The sequence below is a fragment of the Furipterus horrens genome, unplaced genomic scaffold, assembly GCF_987537825.1.
Source record: "Furipterus horrens unplaced genomic scaffold, mFurHor1.1.pri manual_scaffold_2, whole genome shotgun sequence".
NCBI lineage: Eukaryota > Metazoa > Chordata > Mammalia > Chiroptera > Furipteridae > Furipterus > Furipterus horrens.
Genome location: NW_028327172.1, coordinates 14,204,344 through 14,227,121, shown reverse-complemented (window position 1 = coordinate 14,227,121; position 22,778 = coordinate 14,204,344). Strand labels below are relative to the sequence as shown.

Sequence of the window (22,778 nt, the reverse complement as noted above, 5' to 3'; positions counted from 1 at the left end):
CATTCTCATTCTATTTAATGTAATTATTAATGTGGTTGAATGTAAGTCAATTTTCTTTGCTAGTTGCATCACATGCTCTATACTCACTTTTCCTTCCTGCTTGCCTTCTTTCAGACTAATCAAACACCTTTTAGTACCCATTTTATTGCCCCCCCCCCTTTTCGGTCTTTTAGTTATAACTTTTGATTTTAAAAATGCACTCGCTCCTCCTTCATGTGTGTGTATAATTTCCAATGCCCTCAGTGAGAAGTCCACACTTACCATGGTTTGTTTACAAAGATTCATGAGCTGACCCCTGCTTGAATTTCCAGACTTTCTCCCAAACCGGCTAAGTTCCAGAGGTATTGGATTTGTACTGTTTATTAGTATTCTACATTGACCCTAACCTTCAAGGCCCTATCAAAATGTTCCTTCTGCTCTAACACCCCACCGTCCAACTAGCTAACTAGGACTTATCCTTCAGAACTCAACCATCATGTCCTGAGTGTTTGGGGTGAGTATGAGTGTGTGTCTACTTTGTGGGGGCAGGGTAAAATCTCCCTGCTGTATGCTTCCACGGCACTCGGCAATCCCTTTCTTAAGAGGTATGACCTTTGTGTCTGCCTTCCCAATCAACTACAAAAGTCCACTGATTTACTCGTAACTGTATCCCAGCACTTTGCAGAGATGTGGCACGAAATAGACATTCAATAAGACTACTTATCTGAATTAAACGGAATGCTATGACTTGAATAGAGAGAACTGGCTTATTTTAAAGAATAAAAAACGCACTGAAAAAAATCATGCAAGCTGCTTGAGGTCACAATGTTAATTAATGGCAAGGCCAACATAAAGACAAATGGAATGGTCAGAAACCAAGTCTTCCCAGCCAGACTTGTATTGAGGGCACCTGCTGCTGTCCTTTCTATTCAAGAATCTGTGCATGCCTGGGCCCTGGGTAGTCTAACTCACTACCAAACCCCCAGAATATGTGGGGTCCATGGCAGACTTCAACAAATGTTGCATAGAACGAAAGGGGTTGAAATTACAAACTCCTGCGTAAAACTCTCCTAGGGGGAGAATGTTTAAGGATGCCCTCACCGTAATTCCGGAAAGGCTTCTCTGTGGGCCACAACAAGGCATACTGGTTCGCCAAGAAACCTCCGGGCTCCAGTTGCTTCAATACTGGGGAACTAAACCAGTAGACAGAGGGAGGCGCCCCAAAGAGCCCGCAGGGAAGACCAGAGGCAGGAGGCAGCCCTGCGCTCAGGCCCTCAGCCCTCAGCACGTGGACGTGGCAGTGGGTGGCCTGTCCCTTCCCCTTCTCTGGCCTGAGCAGTCCGTGGGACCTGAGAGGGTCAGGGGAAGCCCCAGCCCCAGCCCTGTGACTGCATGTGCGCCCCCTATTGCGCAGGTCACTCGGATGCGTCCTCAAACCGGGTCATGGGGAGCAAACTGCATGCTCGCCAGCCGGTGAAGCCCCGGCGGGGCGTACCTTCCCCGCGGAAGCCCGGCCCGGGCGCCCAGGGGCGGGTCCTCTGCGCAAAGGAAACGACGCAGACAGCGATCTACTGCGTACTCACCGTACTCACCGGGCCCGTCGGTGTGATCCCTGCCGTGCACCCAGGTAGCCCCTCCCGCTGGCACGGGCTCGGGACTCTGCAAAAGCCTGTCCTTCCGTCTGGAAGCTCTGCGCGCGGGCCACGCTTCCTCCTCCTGGAGTCCCGGACCGGGTCCGCCGCCCCGCAGAGGCCCTGGCGCTTTTCTGTCCGCCCCACTGCCGGGTCCGAGGCCGGGTCCTGCGCCAGGGTTGGGCTGTGGCCTCCCCTAGCCCACCCTCGGCTCCCCCGAAGCCTGCTCAGAGAGGGTGTCTAGCCTCCCTGGCCTGCCAGCTCGGCCAGTCCGCAGGCCTGGGCTCGGGAGGGACGGAGGTGAGCGAAGGGGAGCCCAGACAATGGGGGAGGACTGCAGAGAAGACTCCGTGTAGTGCAAGTTAGAGAGAGCTTCAGGGTCCGCGTGCTGCTCCCTAGTCCCTCATCATCTGGTGTGTGGGGCTTGTCCATTAGAACTGGGAAAATCAGCGAAGAGTTATAATCTATTTTACTGAACTTTGGCCATGAGCCAGAATTTAAGCGCTTTTGTCTACGTTAACTCATATATTTATATCCTCATTGCTACTCTATGAAGTATTGGGTTGGCCAAAAAGTACATTTAGTTTTTTTCTGTAAAATAAAACATCTTTTAAAATTTTTCACCAATACTTTTATATTGATTTGGATATTTTGAGTATGTCAGCTATCTCCCACTATTGGCTTCTAGTGGATAGAGACCAGGGGTGCTGCTAAACATCTTCCAATGCCGACCAGGGGTGCTGCTAAACATCTTCCAATGCCTAAGACAGCCCCACAGCAAAGGCTTCTTTGACCAAAATGTCAACAGTACCAAGAAACTTTGCAAACCACTTTTCATATGTTCGATCAGTCTCAGCACCTTTTCCATGCACTGCACAAATCTTTTTCCTTTTTCGCATCCTAGTTGCATTTTTACCTTTCTTGAAATAATAAAGCATAATATGCCAAAAACGTTGTGTATCTTATGCCATCTTCAATATTAAAAGGGCTGCATAAAAATTCACTGACTTTGATTTTTTTTAATGCACATTGATATGACAGCTGTCACAATACAATCTAACAAAATTGTTTTGAATGAAGTTAAAAAGACAACTAAGCACTGCTAGCGCCATCTTGGGAAAAAAACTAAAGGAACTTTTTGACCAACCCAATAGTTACAGTTACGCCCACTGTGCAGATTAGAAAACTGCCTTGGAACGTGGAGGAGCTCCCATGTGCTGGCAGGATGAGACCACTCATTCCAGGCCCACACGCAGCCCACCAGTGAGAGGGAAGCGGGGACCCTGGAGCTCTGCGAGGTGCCTGCACCTGCTGAAATACCCACTAGCCACTCCTCCTCAGTCCCCACTGAAGGTCTGCTTCAGACCACCAACACTCCCATCCCACCTTTTTACCCCTATTTATACCAGTCATCACAAGCCCCATCCCCCCTTATCGCTATCCTCATTGCTGGTCCTGCGCGAGGGGGTGAGGAGGGGTGGAGGGACTTGCACCCCCGCACTCCCAGCCTCCAGGCTCTTTCTGCTTTAAGTTGTAACATTTTAACCTGAATCTTTTGAAATTGAGGTCAGGAAAAGTGGAAAAAAAGACCACTGGTGACCCCTTAGGCTGCAGAATGAAAAACCCACAAAAGTAAAAGGAACTAAAGCAGCTATACAGCTTTAAAAGTATAAAAGTAGCAAGTGCAGACCATGACACCAAATACATCCTTAACAGAACTTACTTAAAGTGATTGCATGCATGGTTACAACTAGTCAGGGACACAGAGTGCAATTAGGACATAAACTTAGAGAAGAGGCAGGTAGAGAAAGGGGGGGAGGCCCCATGACTCCCGGTTCATTTGCGATGCTTGGTCTTATGGAAAGTCCTTCATCAGGCATTGAGTGCTTCTGTCTTTTTGCAGATGTCCACCCTCCCTAAGAAGGAATCCAGGGCATCTACCACCTGTCTAGGCCCAACCTCCACACAGGGCCTGGACAGTAATTATGGGGGTGGTCTGGAAAGAGAATGTTCCAGAAAATCAGACCCGAAGCTCCCAAAGCTCTATGGAGTGGGTGATCCCACCGCCACATTCTCCTCTGACAGCTGCCATCTGTCCTCGAGAGGAAGAGTCATTAAATGGTTCTGGGACTCAGCTGAGGAGGGCTACAGGACCTACCACATGGATGAGTATGATGAGGAGAAGAACCCCAATGTGAGTGAAGCCCTCCTTCCCACTGGGACCCAGTAAAGGACTACAGGGTGGGACACCTTGACCAACAGGGCAGCATCCAGCTTGTTCTTGTCAGGTTGGACTTACGATCCTTTGACCTCCAAAAGGGTTTCTGATATACCAGAGAGAGGCCCCAGTCAGAAAATGGTCCAGTTATAATTAAGGGGACCTTGATTTCTGAGGGAGGAAATTAAGAACCATGGGATGCTCTAATGTCGATTCTAACCCACAGACCTTCAACTATTTGGCTTTAGAGCTGGGACAGAACTAGGGTTTAGGTCACAACTATTTTACTTATGGGTTGTGTATTCTTGAGCTAACTATTTAACCTCTTTGAACTTCAGCTCATCTCTAAAATGAAGTGATGATACCTGTTCTATATAACAGTCCCAATGAAACGAGAGTGGGTATGTAGTTATTACCACAATGTTCCCACATGGAGCATTCAGTAATTGGTAGCTGCTATTATTATTATTTTTTTTTAAATGTGTTTTATTGATTAAAATATTACATTTGTGCCAATTTCCCTTCCCTCTGCTCCCCTCCACCCGGTGGCCCCCCTCCCTCCAGTTGTCCCCTCCTTTTAGATTATGTCCATTAGTTGTGCATACAGTTCCTCCCAACCTCTCTCCGTCTATTCCATTCCCTCCTACCATGATCCCCAATTCCTATATCATCTCCCTCCCTCTCCCCACTCCCCCTCCCTGTTGACCTCCCCCCAATATGCTTCCCGTACCCACAGTTCCTTTTCCACTCTCGTTGCCTGTTTAGTTTGCCTTTGTTTCATCTCCCTAGCTTCTGTTTTTTAAACCAGTCCCTTTAACATCTCATATAACAGTGGTTTGGATCTAATGAACTCTTTCAGTTTTATTTTGTCCTGGAAACACTTTCTCTGTCCTTCTATTCTGAATGACAGTTTCGCTGGATAGAGTATTCGTGGTTGTAGGTTTTGGATTTTCATTACTTTGAATATTTCTTGCCAGTCCCTTCTTGTCTGTAGGATCTCCCTTGAGAAGTCAGCTGATAGTCTAATTTGGACCCCTTTGTACATAATTCTTTTCTTCTCTCTTGCTGCTTTTAAGATTCTCTCTTTATCTTTAATTTTTGACATTTTGATTATAATGTGTCTTGGAGTGGTTCTCCCTGGGTCCAGTCTCTTGGGAACTCTCCTTGCTTCCTGGACCTGCAAGTCTATTCCCTTCCCCAAGTCTGGGAAGTTCTCCTTTATTATATTTTCACTCAATTTTTCAAGTTCTAGTTCATCTTCCTCACTCTCTGGCAAACCAATGATTCTTATGTTGGGCCTTTTATAGCTGTCCCAGAGGTTTCTGATCCTCTCATTGTTGCTTCCCATTTCCTCTCGCTGCATTGGTTGACTGCTTGTTCCTTCTCCATATTCCAGTTTGTTGAAATGAACTCTGGATTTTTTTTCCTTACCATCTGTCTCGTATGTGGTTTTGTTCCTTTCGTTATGAGTGTTTTTCGCTTCTTTCATATCTTTTTCCTGCTCTTTTGTGAATTCTGTAAGCCACCTGATAACAATGGCCCAGAACTGAGCCTCTGACAGGTTTCTTATCTGTTCATCTGTCAGGTTCTCTATCTGTTGCCTGGTGAGCTGTGTCACCGGGATTTCTATAGTCGTCTGCCTCATTTTGACAGATGCGTTTTGTTTTCTTGGGCCGGCTGTAGGGGGCAGTGCCTGTGTACGCGTCACAATTCAGCGACCGGCGCCTGTCTGCGACCCATTTCGCAGCCCTGTGGTGCTTTCTTTGGGGGCGGGGGTCCAAGGTGGATTCACACAGTTATTCAGCTAGGAGACCGGGATCCGTCCTCCCGCCCCCCTGGGCCTCACTGTTCAAGGCGATGCGGTGGCTGCTTTCCCCAGCGCTGGGGTCGCGCACTGCCAGGGGCTTGACTGCCGCCGGGATTTTTCGCCGCCGGGATTTTTCGCCGCCCCGCCGCTGTCTCAGGTGCGACCGCAAACAGCACTGCCCTCTTTAACTCTTACCTGCCCAAATGGCACCGCTGGTTTATAACTTCATATGTTGGGCTTCCGTGTAGTTTTATTTTCTGGAATTTCTAGTTATCCTTTGTTTTGAAGTAGTTGTATTCCTCTCTAGTTGTAGAGGGAGACCTAGCGTGTCCGTCTAAGCCTCCATCTTGGCCGGAAGTCCTTCGCTATTATTATTGTTATCTGTCTCAGTTATAAGTTATTACCAATAATACCTTCAGAAGGCACAGAGTTGTCAGAAATAACCCTTTAATAATCTTTATTTGTTGAACATCTACCAGGTATGGGACACTATTCTAGATGCCAAGATTATAGCAGTGAACAAAATAAAAGTTTCTACCCTCATGAAATCTATTATAATCTAGTGGGGGAGACAGATTCTGGTTGATTGCCTTGGGCTGAAGGTCTTCTGTGAAGCTGAAATGAAGCTGGGGTGGTGGGGGGGAGAGGATCCATATTCAAGGTCATTTACAAGGTCGTTGGCAGGACTCAGTCCCTCACCACATGAGCTTTCTCTGCAGAGCTGCCTCATGACGTGCCTTGTGATGGAAAACCACAGACTCTTTATAACCGAATCTTGGCAGGGACATCCCATCACTTCTGCCTATTCTGTTCACTAGGTCCGGCCCACACTCAGGGAGAAGGGATTACACAAAGGTGTGACCACCAGGAGCTGGGGATCAGTGGGAGCCATCGTGCAGGCTGCCTATCACAGGGAGCCTGCTGTGCTGCTATCTGGGAGAAGAACATTCCAGGGAACAGTCAGTGCAAAGGCCCCAGGATAGAGCTGTGCTTGCTGAGTTCAAGGGAAAGCCCAGGGGCCACTGGCAGGAGACTGGCAGGAGGTCAGAAAGGTACTAGGGGCAGGGGTAGTAATGGATCCTGTAGGGTCTCGTAGGACATGGTGAGGATTCTGATTTTAGACAAAATGGGATGGAAAGCATTCAAAGGAAGAGCAATATGCTCTGCTTTCAGTTTTAAAAAGATGAGCTGGACTTGGACTGCTGTCTGGGGATTAGACTCGGGGGAGGTTACAGAGTGGGCAGAACAGGAAGTAGGGAAGCTGTTGCAGTAATGTAGACAAGAAAGAGGAGCTTTTTATTTGTCATAATCATAGCTCATTCAAGCTCTACTTTTTCATCTTCCCTTTTTTCCATATCCCCCCGCGCCTCCCCCCTTGCCCCAATAATTCAGAAATCGGGAGTCACTCTGGGAAGTCTACAAGGAACAGCTTGGGCTGTGACCTTTCCCCTCCCTCTCCCATGAGAACAATGCCTGATGGGGTGGGGATCAAGGTGTTGTGTGAAGTTCCCTGGGTCTCCTGGCAGAGCCTTTCTACCAGCACTGGGATCTTTTTTCTTTTTATTTATTAGTTTTAGCGAAAGAGAGGAAGGGAGAGAGAGAGAAACATTGACTTGTTGTTCCACTTATTTATGCATTCATTGGTTGATTCTTGTATTAGCCCTGACCAGGGATCGAACCTGCAACCTTGGTATATGAGGACGATGCTCTAACAGGTTGAGCTACCCCAGCCAGAGTCATCACTGAGCTCTTCTTGATCTACACCCTTGTTTCTGTTCCTGCCCAAACACCAGTTTACTTTGTACATTCTTTCATCTCGTCAACATGTATCGAGTTCTGCTAAGCCCCTTGAGAGATACAGGGTGTCTGGGCATGCATCCAGCCTCCAGAGACCTTACCATCTGGTGGGGGAGATAGAGCATGTTCAGCAGTCCCTGTGACCTGGGGCAGAAACTGGCCAGTGTCCTAAAGAGGGACAGACAAAAAGCTTTAGGGTTCAGAAGAAGGAAAGATCCCATCCAGACTGGGTTTGGGTAAGGCTTTCTGGAGGAGATGGCACTTGACCAGAGCTTTAGAAACAGGAAGATGGGGTCAGGGTGCTGAGTGGAGGGCACGGCCGGACCCAAGTCAAGGAGGGGTGGTTGGAAGGGCAGGACTGCAGGCCCCCGCTTTGCTGCTTCCTTGACCTTCCATTGGCCCCCCTCCGCCATGCTTACCTTGCTGCTGTACCTCTCCTCTCCAGGGCATCATTAACTTGGGCACCAGTGAGAACAAGCTCTGCTTTGACCTTCTGTCCAGCCGGGTAAGTCCTGGTGCACCTCTGGGGGGCATCACCAGCTCTGAGGACCTGTTTCCTCTTGGACTCACCTGAATGCTTCTCCCACAAGAACCTGCTGCTTGCCTCAGTGGTCTTGGTCTGGGATTTAGGAGTCCAGGTTCTAGATCTGTCTCAGGGTCAACTTTCTCTGTGGTCTTGGGCAAGTTGCTTCCCCTACTCTGATCTTGCTGCTTCTCTTTTTAAAAAAAAATTATTTATTTTTAGAGAAAGAGGAACGGAGGGAGAAAGAGGGAGAAGGAAACATCAATGTGAGAGAGGAGCATCTATCAGTTGTCTCTCATACATGCCCTGACCAGGGAGCAAACCTGCAAGCCAGGCATGTGCCCTGACCGGGAATCAAACTGCAACCTTTTGCTCTGTGGGATGATGCTTAACCCACTGAGCGTGTCACACGGGTCAGGGCATGATCTTGCTTCTTTACCTCTTCAGGCTCTTCCCCTCACTCGGACTCTCCTGTTAGCAGGGTCCCTGCTCTCCAGGGAAACACTCAGTGGTGGGTGTGTGGTCAGTGATGAACAACGGGCTCTGGAGGGTGGTGCTGATTTGTAGCTTTTGCCAATTCCCAGAGTGTAAATACACCCCCCCGCTGCCAGTTTCAAGCCACTGATGTGACATTATTGCACAGAGAATTGGGAAAAGAGGAGCAGTGGCTCACAGATGGGGTGGGGCTAAAGTGGGTTTACAGTTGTGAGTACACAAAGCAACAGTTTATTCTTATATTCTTATTTATTATTTATTGTGTTATTTTTCCTGGGAACAACTGTAAACCCGCTTTTGCTCCACCCTGTACAATGCTTTCCCTTCTAGACACATAGAGAAAACCTCAAGAGCACAGTTAACAGTAAAATATAGTAACGTAATCAGGAGCAGTGTTGTTTGAGTATTTACTCTCTTTGTTTTCAATATAATTCACATGTAATTTGCATAATTTGCACTTTGAAATGGCTGTTTTTTAGCACAGCTTGCAAAATTCCCCAAATTTTAATAATGAGATTTCTGGAGCTGGTGCCAGCCATCTCTAGCAAACCACTGGAAATGCCTGATAAATGTGTCTCCCATAGCCTAGGAGTCAGAGTTTTGGGAGAGTGATGCTTAACTCAAAGGGACATGTATTCAAAGGTGACAAATTCAGGACCCAAGGGGAGAGGGTGTAGTATAGGGAGTGGGCTTGAAAGGCATGTTCTACCTAAAGCCAGCCCCCCCCAACCAAGGTTGCTCAGCACCATCCGACGGAAATAAAATGTGACCCACATATATGATTTTGTATTTTCTATTAAGTAAAAAGAAACTGGTAAAATTCATTTAATAATATCATTTATTTATCTGAATATATTTAAAATGTGATCATTTCAATATGTAATTGATATAAAAATTATCAATGAGATATTTACACAGTTTTTCAGATCAAGTCTTCAATATCCAGTGTGTCTCAATCCAGACTACCTATATTCGAAGTGCTCAAGAACCACGTATGGCTGGCGACTTCCGTATTGGGTGAAGGAGAAAGGGAAAGGCTAGAGTTCTATCCAGCAGCTGATTTCCTTTCTTCTGTGGTCCCACTGCCCTCGGCCCTGCCTTTTCTTGGCATCGTGTGTGTGATGCTCTGGGAGCCGCTAACCTAGTACCTGGTCAGCGTGGGGATGGTCTAGAAATGGCTGCATATTCCAAAGTGTGAGGTTGAACTGAGCCTGCAGGCAGGCAGTGGCCTGAGTCCCTGCAGAAGCTGGAGGCAAGACGAAGGTGATGGCACCCAATGCCAGGACCTCTTCTTTCAGCCCAGGGAGCCTGGGTCGCAGGGTCTCCCATCCCTGTCTCTGCAAGTCCACCCCTCTGGTGTTTTTAGGTGCTGATGGTGAATAAAGAACACTCGACTAGAGGTCAGACATTCTAGGTTTTTTCTCAGCTCTGCCAGTAGCTAGCTCTGTGACCTTGGCTGAGTCCCCTCACTTTTTTAGCCTCCGTTTCCTCATCAGCAAAATGGGTGCGAAAATGCTGCCTCTCTCCCAGTTTCTTTGCTGAGCAGACCAGTCCTTGGCTGCAGAGGCCCTGGTGCTGTGTGTTAATGTCGACCAGCCCTTACTGTGAGGGCGTGTGACCCTTAGCCTGCTCTTCCTTCTCTGTCCCCAGCTGAGTCAGAGTGACATGCTGCAAGTGGAGCCTTCCTTGTTGCAGTACCCTGACTGGAGGGGACATCTGTTGTAAGTAGTTGCTGTAGGCCATTGGTTCTCAGCCCCAGGGCAGTGTTGCTCCCCAGGGGATATATGGCCATGTCTGCAGACATTTTTGGTTGTCATAACTGGGAAGTGTGTGCTATGGCATTTATTGGGTAGAGGCAGGGATGTTGCTAAACCTCTACAATCCCAGGATAACCCCCACAACAGAGAATGATCTGGCCCCAAATGTCAGCAGTGGCAGGTCGAGAAAGCCTGCCTTAGGCTCAGGGCCTGCCTAGTCCTGGAGACCTGGCAGGTGATCATGGGGTCCCCTGGAGAATGTGCAGGGGACTGATGACTGTCAGTCCCACCCCAGCTCAGCAGCTCCCTAGCTTGGTTCCTCTGACTCTGAGGCATGGGAAGGGCCTTCAGATGTGGAGTCGTAGACCCCACTTTCTCAATAGCTTTAGAGGACCCAGAATTAGTTTTAGGGGAGCTGGCTTGGGCTTTTTCCTACTGGTAAGATGGAAGATGGAAGATGGTAAGTGATAGTTTTAAGAGTTTGTACTTATCAAGCACTTACTAGGGGCCAGTTGGTGTCCTAGGGCTTAGTGACTGAGCAAGACTATTTCAAGAGTGATTCTAAAGCACATGATCTTATAGTAATTAGGATGGTGGGCCCCTAAGTCAGACCACTGGGCTTGAGTGTGGACTCTGCCACTTATTAGCAAATGACCTATTCCTTCAAGTCTCAGATTCTTTGTCTGTAAAATGGGAATAATAATAATAATAATAATAATAATAATAATAATAATAGTTGCATCATAGGGTTATTATGGAGATTAAATTATTACAATTCTCCAAATAACACCCGCATAAGGTAAATGCTTAATAAGTCTTAGCAATAATAACTATGATAATAGTCGTCGTCGTCGTCGTCGGCAGCCGTCCGTCTCGAGAGACGATGGTGTAGCTTCTTAAGTGTCTATCTGCACCGCCGAGAATGGCTGTGCAGTCCGACTCGGGAGTGACACGGCATCTGTCTCCTCCCGTGTTGAATTGACATCTTGCGATGACGCTGGAGTGTCCTCTCCAGTGGAGCTGAAGCTACAGAGCCTGGGCAGGGTGATATGGAGGGTCTGCTGTTGCCCATGCAGCAGACCCCCCCTCTCTTCGCAGCTGAAGGGTCCAAGGGAAAGACGGAGTCGATACAGCTTGGCTTCAGGTGCGCCGCAGGAGTTGCCGGTGTTGACTACAACGTCAAACCGCCTTAGGGACTCCGGCTCCGGATTTTCTGTCGGGGTTTACTCCCTTAGCCTTTCCCCAGAAGAGGTATGCCGCAAGGCAGCGGAGGTTTTTTGGAGTCAGAGTTTTCCTTCTCTGATGTACCCTGACTGGAAGATCGAAGCAGCGACACTTAGCTCGCAGGCCGACGCTCAATCCACTGAGCTAAACCAGCCAGGGCCAATGATAATAGTCATTGTTATAATAATAATGTTTACTATTATTACTAGCTGGATCTACATACAGAGTGTTGCTTATGATATCCCTGGGGTCTGCTGATTCAGGGGGCTGGCTGTCCTAGAACTACTGAGGATAAAAGTATTGACGCCTGTGGGTAGTGTTGGGGGTGGGGAGGGAGAGGCGCGTGTGCTGAGGTGTGGAGACAAATGCTGATCACATTTCCCTTGTGAGAAACGTGGGAGAGTAATGGCAGCTGCCTGAAGACTCACCAGAGGAGCTTTGGGATGGACTGTGGGTTGAAGACCCTCTGACAAGCGCTGCCCATCTGTCTTACCTGCAGCCTCCGGGAGGAAGTGGCTAGGTTCCTGTCCTTCTACTGCAAGAGCCCCGCACCCCTTAAACCAGAGAATGTGAGTAGCCCCTCTTCCTCTGCTCTTTCCTGCTCTTCTGCTCCTCTCCCCCAGCTTTTGGCTGGCCAGGGGTAAGGTGGGTTGGGATCTGCCTTTCACTTTGTTTTGATTTGTTTCCAAGTGGAATTAGGAACGACCCCCTTCTCCCCTCCCTTAGACTTTCGGTATGATTTCTGCTGCACTTTGTCCTGGGGCCCCTTTTTGTCCCCACACCTTGGGGCAAGACTCTTGAGTGAGCAGCTCCCTCTTCCTTGCTCAGTTGACCTAGAGCAGGATGGCCACAATTAAGCCACACAATTAACTTGGCTGTTAGTGAAGAGGGACCTTTAGGTACCTCCTGTGGCTTTGCTGTGACAGAGCCCCAAAGGGCACACTGAATTGCAACCTGGCTCTCCCTCTGCACCACCCAGGGACAGAGGCTGCAGGTTCTTGATCCCTCCTTAAACAGATTTCTCTTTGTCCCATGGATGTGTCACCCTCAGGTGGTTGTCCTGAACGGCTGTGCCTCTCTCTTCTCTGCGCTGGCCACCGTGCTGTGTGAGGTCGGAGGTAAGTGGACTGTGGCCCGCTTAGCACTGGGAGCGTCCCCAGTGGCCAGCCTCAAAGGCTGAGTCCGAATGCTTTTGGCCATAATAGACTACTGTGCTACAGGGGGCTTAAGTAAGTGGCTTGACAAGACACCAGGGATCACCAGTTCCAGGGGAAGTCATTGTGATGCCAGGGCTCTACGCTGTCTCTCTGTCTTGACCTTGGCTTTTCCTTGTGCTCACAGGTGGCTGTCACATCCTCACATGGCAGAGTGCCTGCTACAAGAGCCCTAGTCATACTGAGAACACATTAACCATAGTTGTGGTCAGGGGTTATTGGTTGCCTGAAACAGAGGCCCACTTAATGCTGGCGTAATTAATAATGATAATTTTAGTAACATTATTGAACACATACTGTGTTCCAGGCACTGGCTTAAGGCTTTACACATAGTCTGTCATATAATCCTCATAACAGCCCCTCTGAGGTAGGTTCTGTGGTTATCCATTCCATACATATGGAGATTAAGGCACGAAGGGTTAAGTAACTTGCTAAAAGCACACACAGAGAGGTAGTAACTGGAATTTGAACTGTAAGAGGAAGATGTATTACCAGGATATAATTGGCAATTAGGCAGTTTCCTGCCCATTCTAGAACAATCAAGAATGGGATCAGTGGAACACTGTCTCTTGCTGGGATATGCAGTGCAGTCCTCCGCCCCCTTTTTATGCAGGCCTTTCTCTGGATTTTCCTCGGGTCTTGTACCGCCCAGGACTGCTAACCCAGCTCTCACTCCATCTGACTGTTCCCTTCAAGTGCCCGTTCTCACTCACAGTGTCTGCTTCTTAGAGCAAAGTGTAGAGAAGGAGAACAGGATGGGTTTCTGGCCAGCCAGTGGATTGGTTCCCTGGGATCATTTGTCTACCTCTAGTCCAATCCCTGTGGCTGGGGAAGGGAACACGTAGGACAAGGGCTGCCCCTTTTAGCTCTATGTTACTGTCATCTCATGAACCCCTCCCCACCCCACCCCCACCCCTGTCCACAGCAGGAGTCTCTGTGTAACATCCTGTCCCCTCCACATGGTTTCAGCCTTTTGTTTGAATGCCCTCAGAAGTGGAGAATCTACTCCTCCTGGAGCAGCATATTATTCCTCTGGGCAATTCTACATGTTGACAAGGTTTTCCATTTGTTGAGCCCAGATTATCATCCCCCAGCTTTGACTCATGGGTCCAAGTATCCTTAGCATGACCCTGCATGTTGAGTGGCTCAGTGGGGTCCTCTAAGCTTTAGTTTCCTCATTGGTAAGTTAGGATGACAATAGTACTTACTTCACAGAGTCATTATTAGGATCTAATGAGATGAAATGCAAACAAATGTTTAGTACTTTTCCCAGTACATAATAAGTGCTCAATAAACATTAGCTGCTGATTATCAGAAAAGGGGCTGATCACCATGGATCTAAGCTCTAGAAAGAGTCTTGGGAGTCAAGGGCAGGAGTGTGCCCAAGTCTTCCCCAAGATCACTGAAGGCTTGGAGAGACGCGGGGCCAGTGGACACATGGGGTCCATGAGCTCCAGCGAGAGGGTGACAGACCCTGACCCACTCCTGCCCCCAGAGGCATTCCTGGTCCCTGCCCCTTACTATGGAGCCATCACGCAACACGTCTATCTCTATGGCAATGTCCGACTGGTCTATGTCTATCTGGACAGTGAGGTGAGAGTTCCTGGCACCCCAGGTAGGAATTCCTGCATGTGAATTTGAGGGTGGACACGGGGGGAAGTCCATGTGGAGGGCTCAGGGTTACGGCTAAAAGGGGAGTAGAGGCTTCCCCAGGGCCTCCCATTCTCCCAGCTCTGAGATCCCTGGAGTCGATGGAGAAGCCACAGGCAACCCCAGGGAACCACACCAAAAGGGTGAGGTGAGGATGGGGCAGATCAGACTTCAACACGAAAGTCCTTGGACCCCAATCAGAGGACCCTTGGGGCCTCTTCCTGAAACCTAATAGTAATGATGTGGTGGGGAGGGGCCAGGTGGCAGTGAGTGGGGAGTGAGGCCACCTGTATTTTTCCAGAGACTGTTCTAAGGAGGCTGGAGATGACAGGTAGGAGAAGTGCCCCAGAATTCAGGGGTTTGAGGTGGGAGGGTCACTGAATTTGCCTGTGGATGTTTTTCCAGGTCACTGGGCTGGACACACGCCCCTTCCAGCTCTCAGTGGAGAAGCTGGAGATGGCCCTGCAAGGAGCTAATTCTGAGGTCTGGGGATCAAACCAAACTCAAGGCTGGAAGGGGGTGGGTCTGGGCAGGGCACGGACCCCTCTTCCTGTGGCTGGTCTGCTTTCTGGTAGGGTTGGCACTCCATGATGAGGACGGGCCATAGGCACGGACCTACTGGGGGGTCAAGCAGGAGTCCGCCCCTGCAAGGTCTTCCCACTAGAGAAAGACTCTGAGACTTTGGTGTACAAGTAACCAACCAGGGAACTTGATTAAAAATATTACCCCACCCCCACCTCGCCTGATTCTGATTCAGCAGCTCAGGTGAGGAGCTTAGACGTCTGTAGTTCAGCAATCTCCCTGACCGTTTGAGGAGGCGGTTCTCCCACACTTTGAGGGGATCTGAGGCCTCCTAAAGAAACGCAGAGAACAATAATCCTTCAGTGGTTCCTTTCCCGTCCACTCTTCAAAAATCTGCCAACTCAATTTTTTTGCCATGGTAATTAAAACTGTACATGTCCACTGTGGGGATTTTAAAAGTACAACTCCCACTCCCCATCATTCTACCAACAAGGGCCACCCCGCTGACAGTTGGCCATATTTCCCTCTAGGCTCTGTTCTCTGCATTTGTTTTCTTTCATAGCTGACATGTGCTGCAAAATTCTAGGCCCTTGTTCTCTTCATGTTGGGTGGTGACCATGGTCCCATCACATTTCCCTGGGAGCCTGCCCTGCGACCTGCCCCACCCCGTGGGACCCTGTGGCTCTGGCCTTCGGTAGGGGCTGAGGGTCTCCTGCCCCCACTGGTGGTTTCAGGGTATCAAGGTCAAAGGCCTCATCCTCATCAACCCCCAGAACCCCCTGGGTGACATCTACTCCCCAGAAGAGTTGCTAGAGTACCTGAAATTTGCCAAGAGGTAAGGCACCCCACACTCACTCCATGAAGCCTTTGCTGGATGAGGGTTCTGGCAAAGGCTTTGGGGTAAGTCCTTCTACCCCCCTTTCTCCACTGTGGCTTCCACCTGCTTTGGCACCTCCTGGCAGTGGGGTGGACGCTAGTTCTCTCTCCCTCTTTATAACAGCAGCTATTATTTATTGCACAGTCTAGGGGCCAGTCACCCTGCTAAGCCCTTCACGTGCTCTATCTCACGTAATCCTTCCAACAGCCCTGTTAGGTACAGAAGTTGTTATTACTCTCAGTTTACTGAGCCTGAGAGTGAGGGGTGGAGCCAGACTGAATCCGGGTCTGTTTGTATTTAACTGACTTGCACGTAACTGTGCCCTTCCTTGGAGGGGGTGCCTGAGGGCTCCGCCTCTCCCCCACAGGGCTTCAAAAGCCCCGCTGTCATCTGCTTTGTGTGTGTGGCTTCCTGTGTGTTTCAAATTTGGTAACCCTGGGCTAGACCCGGTCCCTCTGGATTTCTGATTTACTGCCACCCCACCCTGGGGGATGCATCTGACCTATAAACCAAGCACTTTCTTCCCTGCCACTGGTCCCCAGGCATGAGCTGCATGTGGTGGTGGATGAAGTCTACATGCTGTCCGTGTTCGAAGGGTCGGTTGCCTACCGAAGTGTCCTGAGCCTGGAAAGGTGAGGCTGCCACATCAGAGCAGGCTCTCCACCTGCCTACCCCCCTGCCCTGGCCCCTATGGCTCAGCCACAGGGCATGGCCAGCCCCAGCTGATTCCTGTCCTCAGAGCCCCTAATGAGAACAGGGAGGACCAGGCTAGACCCGTGGTTTTCAAATTGTTCTGTGGGGTTTCTGACAGCTCCAAGGAGGGGCCTTAGGATTTCTTGAGGGAAGGCTCGTTGGGTGGGAAACTGGCCTTTGTTGTTTCCTTCATCCCCTGAGTAGCTCCAGTTTCATTCATTCATTCATTCATTCATTCACTCATTCATTCATTCAGCCAATATTCTGGAGCCCCTTGCATGTGCCATGCACTTCTGGCTATTTGGGCTTTGTCATTAGTGTGAGCTGGGTATTTGTGGCCAGAATACCTTTGGAAACACTTGGGCCAAATTATCCATAAAATCTGTAAATCTGACATTCAGAGAATCTTAACAGCTCCTGATACCTGTCCAGACCTTTCAACCCAGTCCTTTCAGCTAGTTCTCCCAAAGCTCAGCCAAGGATGAAGAGCATGGGCTGTTCCTCCCCTTCACTTAGGGATTAGAAAAGTGAGACGCAGAGAAATAGTGACTTGTCAACTGTTCTGTGCCAGACACTATGCGAGGTGCTGGGGATGCGACAGTGAGCAAGAAAGACACGGGCCCTGTCTATGTAGAACTTTTATTTCTAGCCAGGAAAAAAAAAAAGTTAGCAGCTAAATACACAGCTAATCATTTGATTAAACACTAAAAAGGAGAAGCCTGGGGAGCCATGAGAGGATCAGCTTGGGGTACCCACCTGGACTGGCCTACAGGGTCAGAGGTCTAGTTGAGGAAGTGACACTTGAGCTGTGCCTTAAGTCAAGGGATCGCAAACATTTTTAGATCATATGGCAAATATTTTAGGTGTGATAGGCCATATGGTCTCTTATTCAGCTCTGCCATCATGGCACAAAGCAGCTCAGACAGTACATTCATGAAAGAGCATGGCTGGGTTCCAATGAAACTACTAAAACAGGCAGCAGGAGGATTTGGCCCGCAGGTTGTAGTTCGCTGGCTCCCTGCTCGAAAGGATGCGTGGGAGCTGGTGATTCAAGAGATGAAACCAGGGCTTGACCCAGAATCAGACCCAACTGTCCATCTTCTGTGTTCAGCCAAAAGTGTGAGCTCCCGCGGGTGTGTGTTGTCTCCATCCCCATGCTGTGCTCTCTGCAGGCTGCCAGACCCCCAGAGGACCCATGTGATGTGGTCCACCAGCAAGGTGGGTTCCTAGCTGGCCTTGGGTGGGTGAGGGAGGTGGGAAGGCAGAGCAGAGGGTAGAACCGGCTTCCTCTGTGGAGGGCTGCCCACCGCCTAGGGTACCTTTCTCCTGTAGGACTTCGGCATGTCTGGGCTCCGCTTTGGCACTCTGTACACGGAAAACTGGGATGTGGCCACTGCGGTGGCTTCCCTCTGCCGCTACCACGGCCTCAGTGGCTTGGTCCAGTACCAGATGGCACAGCTGCTCCAGGACCGTGGTGACTATCTGGGCCCGGCCACTTGTGAATGGGAGGACAGTTGTAGTCAGTCCAGGACTGGCCAGGGATCGTGGATGCTTTGTGCATGAGAAGAACTTAAGGTGGTGTTTGAGAGTACCAGCCGTGGGTTCATGCCTTATTCAGTCACTTCCTGGCTGTGTAGCACATTCCTTCACCTCCTCCAGCCTCAGTTTCCTCATCTGTAAGACAGGGATCATAATGGTAACTGTCTGATAGGGCTAGTAAGTGTGATTTGTCATTCAATCAGAAAAGTACCTGGCATATAATAGGCACTCGGGCCATGTGAACTCACTATTATCAGCTGTGAGTGCTTAAGAGCAGACGCTACTAGTGGGAAAATGCTATAATGGGAGTCTCTCTCTAGGTGGATCTATTCTGTTCCCAGGTTCAGATAGCACGTTTAGGTAGCCAGGAGGCCTGTAGTTGCCCCCATTTATTGACCCTGCTAGATGTTCTCAGTGCATCGTCTCCTTTGTCTCTCCCCAGAATCCCAGGAAGCATGTATTCCTATACTTTCCCCATGTTATAGAGGAAAAAAACGAGGACCAGATACTGCCTATCTGCCATAACTGCTAAAATTTTTAAAATAGTGGCCGCATCCAATGTCGGCGAGGATGCAGGCAGCTGGAATGCTCCTGCAGTGCTGGTGGGAATGGAAGGTGGTACAGCTGCTGGGGGTAGGGGGGACACTTGGCAGTCGCTTATAAAGTTAAATACCAAATGGCCCAGCAATCCCACCCCTAGATATGTACCGCTACGCTCACACAAAGCTCTACGTGAATGTGTATAGCTGCTCTCTTCCTCGTCCCCCAAACTGGAAACAGCCCAAACGCCTTCCACAGATGAATGGAGAGACCAACAGTGGTCTATCCACATGGGGGGGGGATGGGGGCTGTTCTGCAATACAATCCATGACAGCGCACATGAATCTCAAAGGCAGTAAGCAGGCTGAATGGAAGAAGCTGGTCTCGAAAGATGACATTATTATACAATTCCACTTTTATGACATCCTGGAAAAGTGACAGAAAATGGATTAGTGCTTGTGGGGAAGGGGACGATGGGTCTATGAACAGATAGCAGGAGGCTCTTCCCTGGGGGGAGGTAACTGTTCAGTATCCTGCCTGGAGTGGTGGTTATTTGGAATGGATTTATATGTCAAAATTTATGGAATTGGACATCCCCCCAAAAAGTTTTAAGAACAATGAGGATCAGGGGGCTGAACTTGCCCAAGGCCCACACCTTGTCAAGGGCCATGCTGGATCTGAACTGCAGCCTGTGTGACTGGGAGACATCACTTTGTGAGTGGGTCAGCCTTTGATTAGGGTCTGCATCCTGAGGGACTCTGTGTCTGTGGGACTTGGCGCTGTCAGGGCGAAGTGTCCGGATTTAAGGAGCTTTAACCCCAATACTGAACATTCCCATCTCCCCTAATCCTCCAGCTAGAGGAGGGCTTCACCCAGTCTTGGCAGCTGGTGGTCTTTTTCTTTTCAGCATTTTAGACTCACAGGATAGAGTGGAGGGTTGATGGAAGATTTGCTTTTGACTTCCCTTTGACCCAAACAGACTGGATCAACCAGGTGTACCTGCCAGAGAACCATGCCCGGCTCAAGACCGCCCACACCCACGTTGCTGGAGAGCTCAGGGCCCTGGGGATCCCCTTCCTGAACCGGGGGGCAGGCTTCTTCATCTGGGCCGACCTGAGGAAGGTAGCGCGGGTAGGGAGGGAATTGAAGCCTCTGTCCCACAGGTGAGGAGCAGGGATGTCTTTTCCACGTCCTGCACCCCTTCTGTCCTCCTAGTACCTGCGGGAGGCCACCTTTGAGGAGGAAATGCTGCTCTGGCGTCGCTTTTTGGACAACAAGGTGCTGCTGTCCTCTGGCAAGGCCTTCGAGTGTAAAGAGCCGGGCTGGTTCCGCCTGGTCTTCTCGGACAAGGCCCACCGGCTTCACCTGGGTAAGCAGGCTGCCCTCCCGGCCCCTCCTAGCTGCATCCTTCCTCTGCTTCCTTCTCCTGGCCCCACTTGTGGCCCCAGCAACCCCAGCTTGTTCCTCCCCACCCGCCCGCATCAGTGCTGACGGGGCCCTCGCTTCCCCTTCCCAGGGATGCAGAGGGTCCGGCAGGTGCTCAAGGGCACATCCCTGGTGGCAGAAGACCCTCCTTCCTGTCAGACCCAGGAGCCAAGGGACCAGCACCGGTGAGCTGGTCATTGCCCCGTGGCTGCTACTGCCAACCTGGGGCGATCGAGGATGCAAAGGCTGATCGTGGCTGCGCTGTTTGCCAGGAAGATAGCCTGGCCCTTGAAGAACTGTCCCTTGCCTCTCTCAGTGGCAGTGGGAGACTCAAGCTGTGCTCGGCCAGGTCCGTCCCCTTCCCTCCCTATTAAACAGAACTGGGAGAAACTAGAAGCCTCTGTTGTGAGTAATTTATAGAATGGAGGAGTCATGACAGCCCTTAGACCCCTGTGGGCATGAAAAGAAAACAAACAACCTGTACTTTCCTTTTAGTAGTACTTCCATCCTTGCTCCTCTGTTGCCAGGGAAACAAGTCAAAGGAACAACACATGTAAGAGAGAGTATGCCCCCCAAATAAAAAAGGATAATTTCCAAACTCCAAGGAGAAAGGACTGAATGCTACATGTTCAAGTTGTTCTCCATATACTTTAGGATGGGTAGGATTGGGACCTCAGACCCTGGATGGCCTCTGCTTGGGACCAGGTGAACAGGACCCCATGGTGTGAGTCAGGTGGGGCTTCTCTGACTCTGTGATGCTCTTCCTCCTCCTTCTTCCCGGGAAGGAGCCACCTTCACTGAGGATCCCAAACCACAGTGACCTATCTATGACTAGGGGTGAGGAGAGGGGTGGGACTAGACCTAGAACCAAGGCTGCTGTTTAGACAAGCTTTCCACCCTAAGAATGCAAAAGGGTCGCCTGCCCCATCCCCACGGTGCATTACTTCAGAGCCCAAATAAACCTGATATGACCTTAAAGCCATGGGCTGGGGACCCTTCTTAATGCTGACCGTTCCTGTTTAGAAAAGCTGTCTCTTTCTTTGTTCAGCATTTCCCTTCTGTAAACCATGCTACTTGGTTTAAGATCTGTTTCCCTCTTTCTTTCTGCCTTTCATTCATTCATTCCTCTTCTCTGTCTTTTCTTGAATTCCTTTAATATACTAGACACTGTATTGGGTTCATTACGTATATTATTTTTACCTCTAGCACAGTGAATTCCTGGGAAGCTGACAGTAATATTCTCCATTGTAGAGATGAGGAAATCGAGTCTTGAAGAGATGGAATGATGTCCCTAAAGTCACATAGCTGAAAAGTATCAGAGCCAGGATTCAAAGTCAGTTTGGTTCAGTTCATAATCCTGTGCTCTTTGCACTCTGATGATGCCACCTTTCTTTAAAGCCACATTCTTCCTAATACACATTTCCCGACTCCCTGGGTTAGCAGGTCTCAGTGCAATCTTTGCTTTGTCCTGTTCCTTCCAAGTGAGTAATGTAATAGCCTCTCCTCTTTTAACCACTAACTACTAGGACACGTTACTACCTTCTCAGAGACTTTAGGCCCTGGCTCATATTTTCTTTCCTTACCTGCAGTCGCCCTCAGCTTCTTTAACATTGTGTAGCCTCTGTCGCAGCTTCTATACTTTCTAACCTCCAATTACTTGCATGGATTCTATCCCTAGAAATGTAGCCATACTATTTTAACCACACTGGATTACAAAACTCTTGTTCTTTCTGATTGCTTTCCCTTTATAACATCTCTGCCTTTGCTCATGACTTTTTCTTCTGCCTGGATTTCCCTATTGACCTTTCTACTTGTCCAGGACCAACAAAGATACCAGCTTTTGCAAGAAGTCTGACTACAACTTTCCAACTGGGTGTGATTGCTTTCTCTTTTGAACCCTGTAGCATTAAAAAAAAAAAAAAAAAAAAAAAAAAAAAATCTCCTATGCTGTTTTTCACCCTCTGCTTTGGCCAATCTTACTTCTGCATTTGTCTTCTTTATATTAAGTGCCTCCAGCATCTGGACCCCCCTTTTTTTTCACTCAAAAATACTCACGGAACATTTACTATATGCCAGGCACTATGCATGCCTGGGGTTATAAAGTAAATAAGATAGGTGGATATTTCAAAGACTGTGCCCAGCACATGTCTTTAACACAGAAAGTCCTTATTTAATGAAAGAATGATTAATTTAAAAAACATATGTGTATATTTTACACAGAGATAGACAAAGGAGAAAACAAAATGCTATCCACTTATCCAGTTCTCAAATGGGGTGTATGTGTGCTAAATTTCCTGTTATTTTGGCGGATGTGGATTTGGAATGCAGAGAAATGCTTTCTTGGTTGTGGAGAAGCAGAATGTGAGTTTGCCTTCTCCAGAATACTTTCGTCCCAATCTCCCCGGATCTGTGACAAGCCGGCATTAGCTCGCAAGAATATTTTTGAAATCACCGTTGCTGCTGGAAGCCTCTGTGAATCTCCAGTGGAAGTGACAACTTCCACCAGATGGCGCTAAGGTATAGCTGGGGATTCTGCAGCCCGCATCAGTAAATTAAATAGGCTCAGTGAGTGGCATCACTTCATTAACTTCTCAGTGACATCGCTCTGAATTTTGATGGCATTTTTTAGACCTCACTATCTTGTGACAGGGATTTTACTGTGTATGTAGAAGGCTACATCATATAAGTTATACAAAAACAAAATGAAAATGAAAGTCTCTCTTCCTCCATAATTGCTCTACCCCAAACTGTTCATTGCTTCTTGGATTCCTTTCAGAAAAAAATATTATACATATGCCTTAACATAATCATCCACATATAAATTCTTCTCTTGTTTTTTGTATGTATATATGTGTGTGTATCTATATATTTCTTGTTTTTTAACATT

General features: G+C 48.9%; 1 protein-coding gene across 3 annotated transcripts; it reads left to right on the top strand.

Annotated features, from left to right (window-relative positions):
* The first annotated feature begins 1,562 nt into the window (after nucleotides 1-1,562).
* ACCS (1-aminocyclopropane-1-carboxylate synthase homolog (inactive)) lies at nucleotides 1,563-20,287 on the top strand. 3 transcript variants are annotated; one of them, XM_090262405.1, is made up of 15 exons: nucleotides 1,563-1,606; nucleotides 3,514-3,804; nucleotides 7,878-7,937; nucleotides 10,101-10,171; nucleotides 11,931-12,000; nucleotides 12,483-12,549; nucleotides 14,141-14,238; nucleotides 14,701-14,778; nucleotides 15,552-15,652; nucleotides 16,237-16,326; nucleotides 17,560-17,605; nucleotides 17,720-17,861; nucleotides 19,446-19,588; nucleotides 19,682-19,835; nucleotides 19,983-20,142. In XM_090262405.1, the coding sequence occupies exons 2-15, from the start codon at nucleotides 3,514-3,516 to the stop codon at nucleotides 20,078-20,080; spliced, it is 1,509 nt and encodes a 502-aa protein (XP_090118531.1). In that variant the 5' UTR covers nucleotides 1,563-1,606; the 3' UTR covers nucleotides 20,081-20,142. The 3 variants fall into 3 exon arrangements, with proteins under 3 accessions (XP_090118531.1, XP_090118547.1, XP_090118540.1); XM_090262414.1 differs by having other exon boundaries at nucleotides 1,569-1,910; nucleotides 3,696-3,804; XM_090262421.1 differs by lacking the exons at nucleotides 17,560-17,605; nucleotides 17,720-17,861; nucleotides 19,446-19,588 and having other exon boundaries at nucleotides 19,983-20,287.
* Nucleotides 20,288-22,778: the final 2,491 nt, after the last annotated feature.

What these genes read in the sequence shown, in the direction of transcription:
- ACCS (XM_090262405.1), top strand. Translation starts at nt 3,514, where the DNA reads ATGTCCACCCTCCCTAAGAAGGAATCCAGGGCATCTACCACCTGTCTA. An exon ending in ATGAGGAGAAGAACCCCAAT is followed by an intron (nt 3,805 to 7,877) that starts GTGAGTGAAGCC and finishes TCTCCTCTCCAG; the next exon opens with GGCATCATTAACTTGGGCAC. An exon ending in ATGTCTATCTGGACAGTGAG is followed by an intron (nt 14,239 to 14,700) that starts GTGAGAGTTCCT and finishes ATGTTTTTCCAG; the next exon opens with GTCACTGGGCTGGACACACG.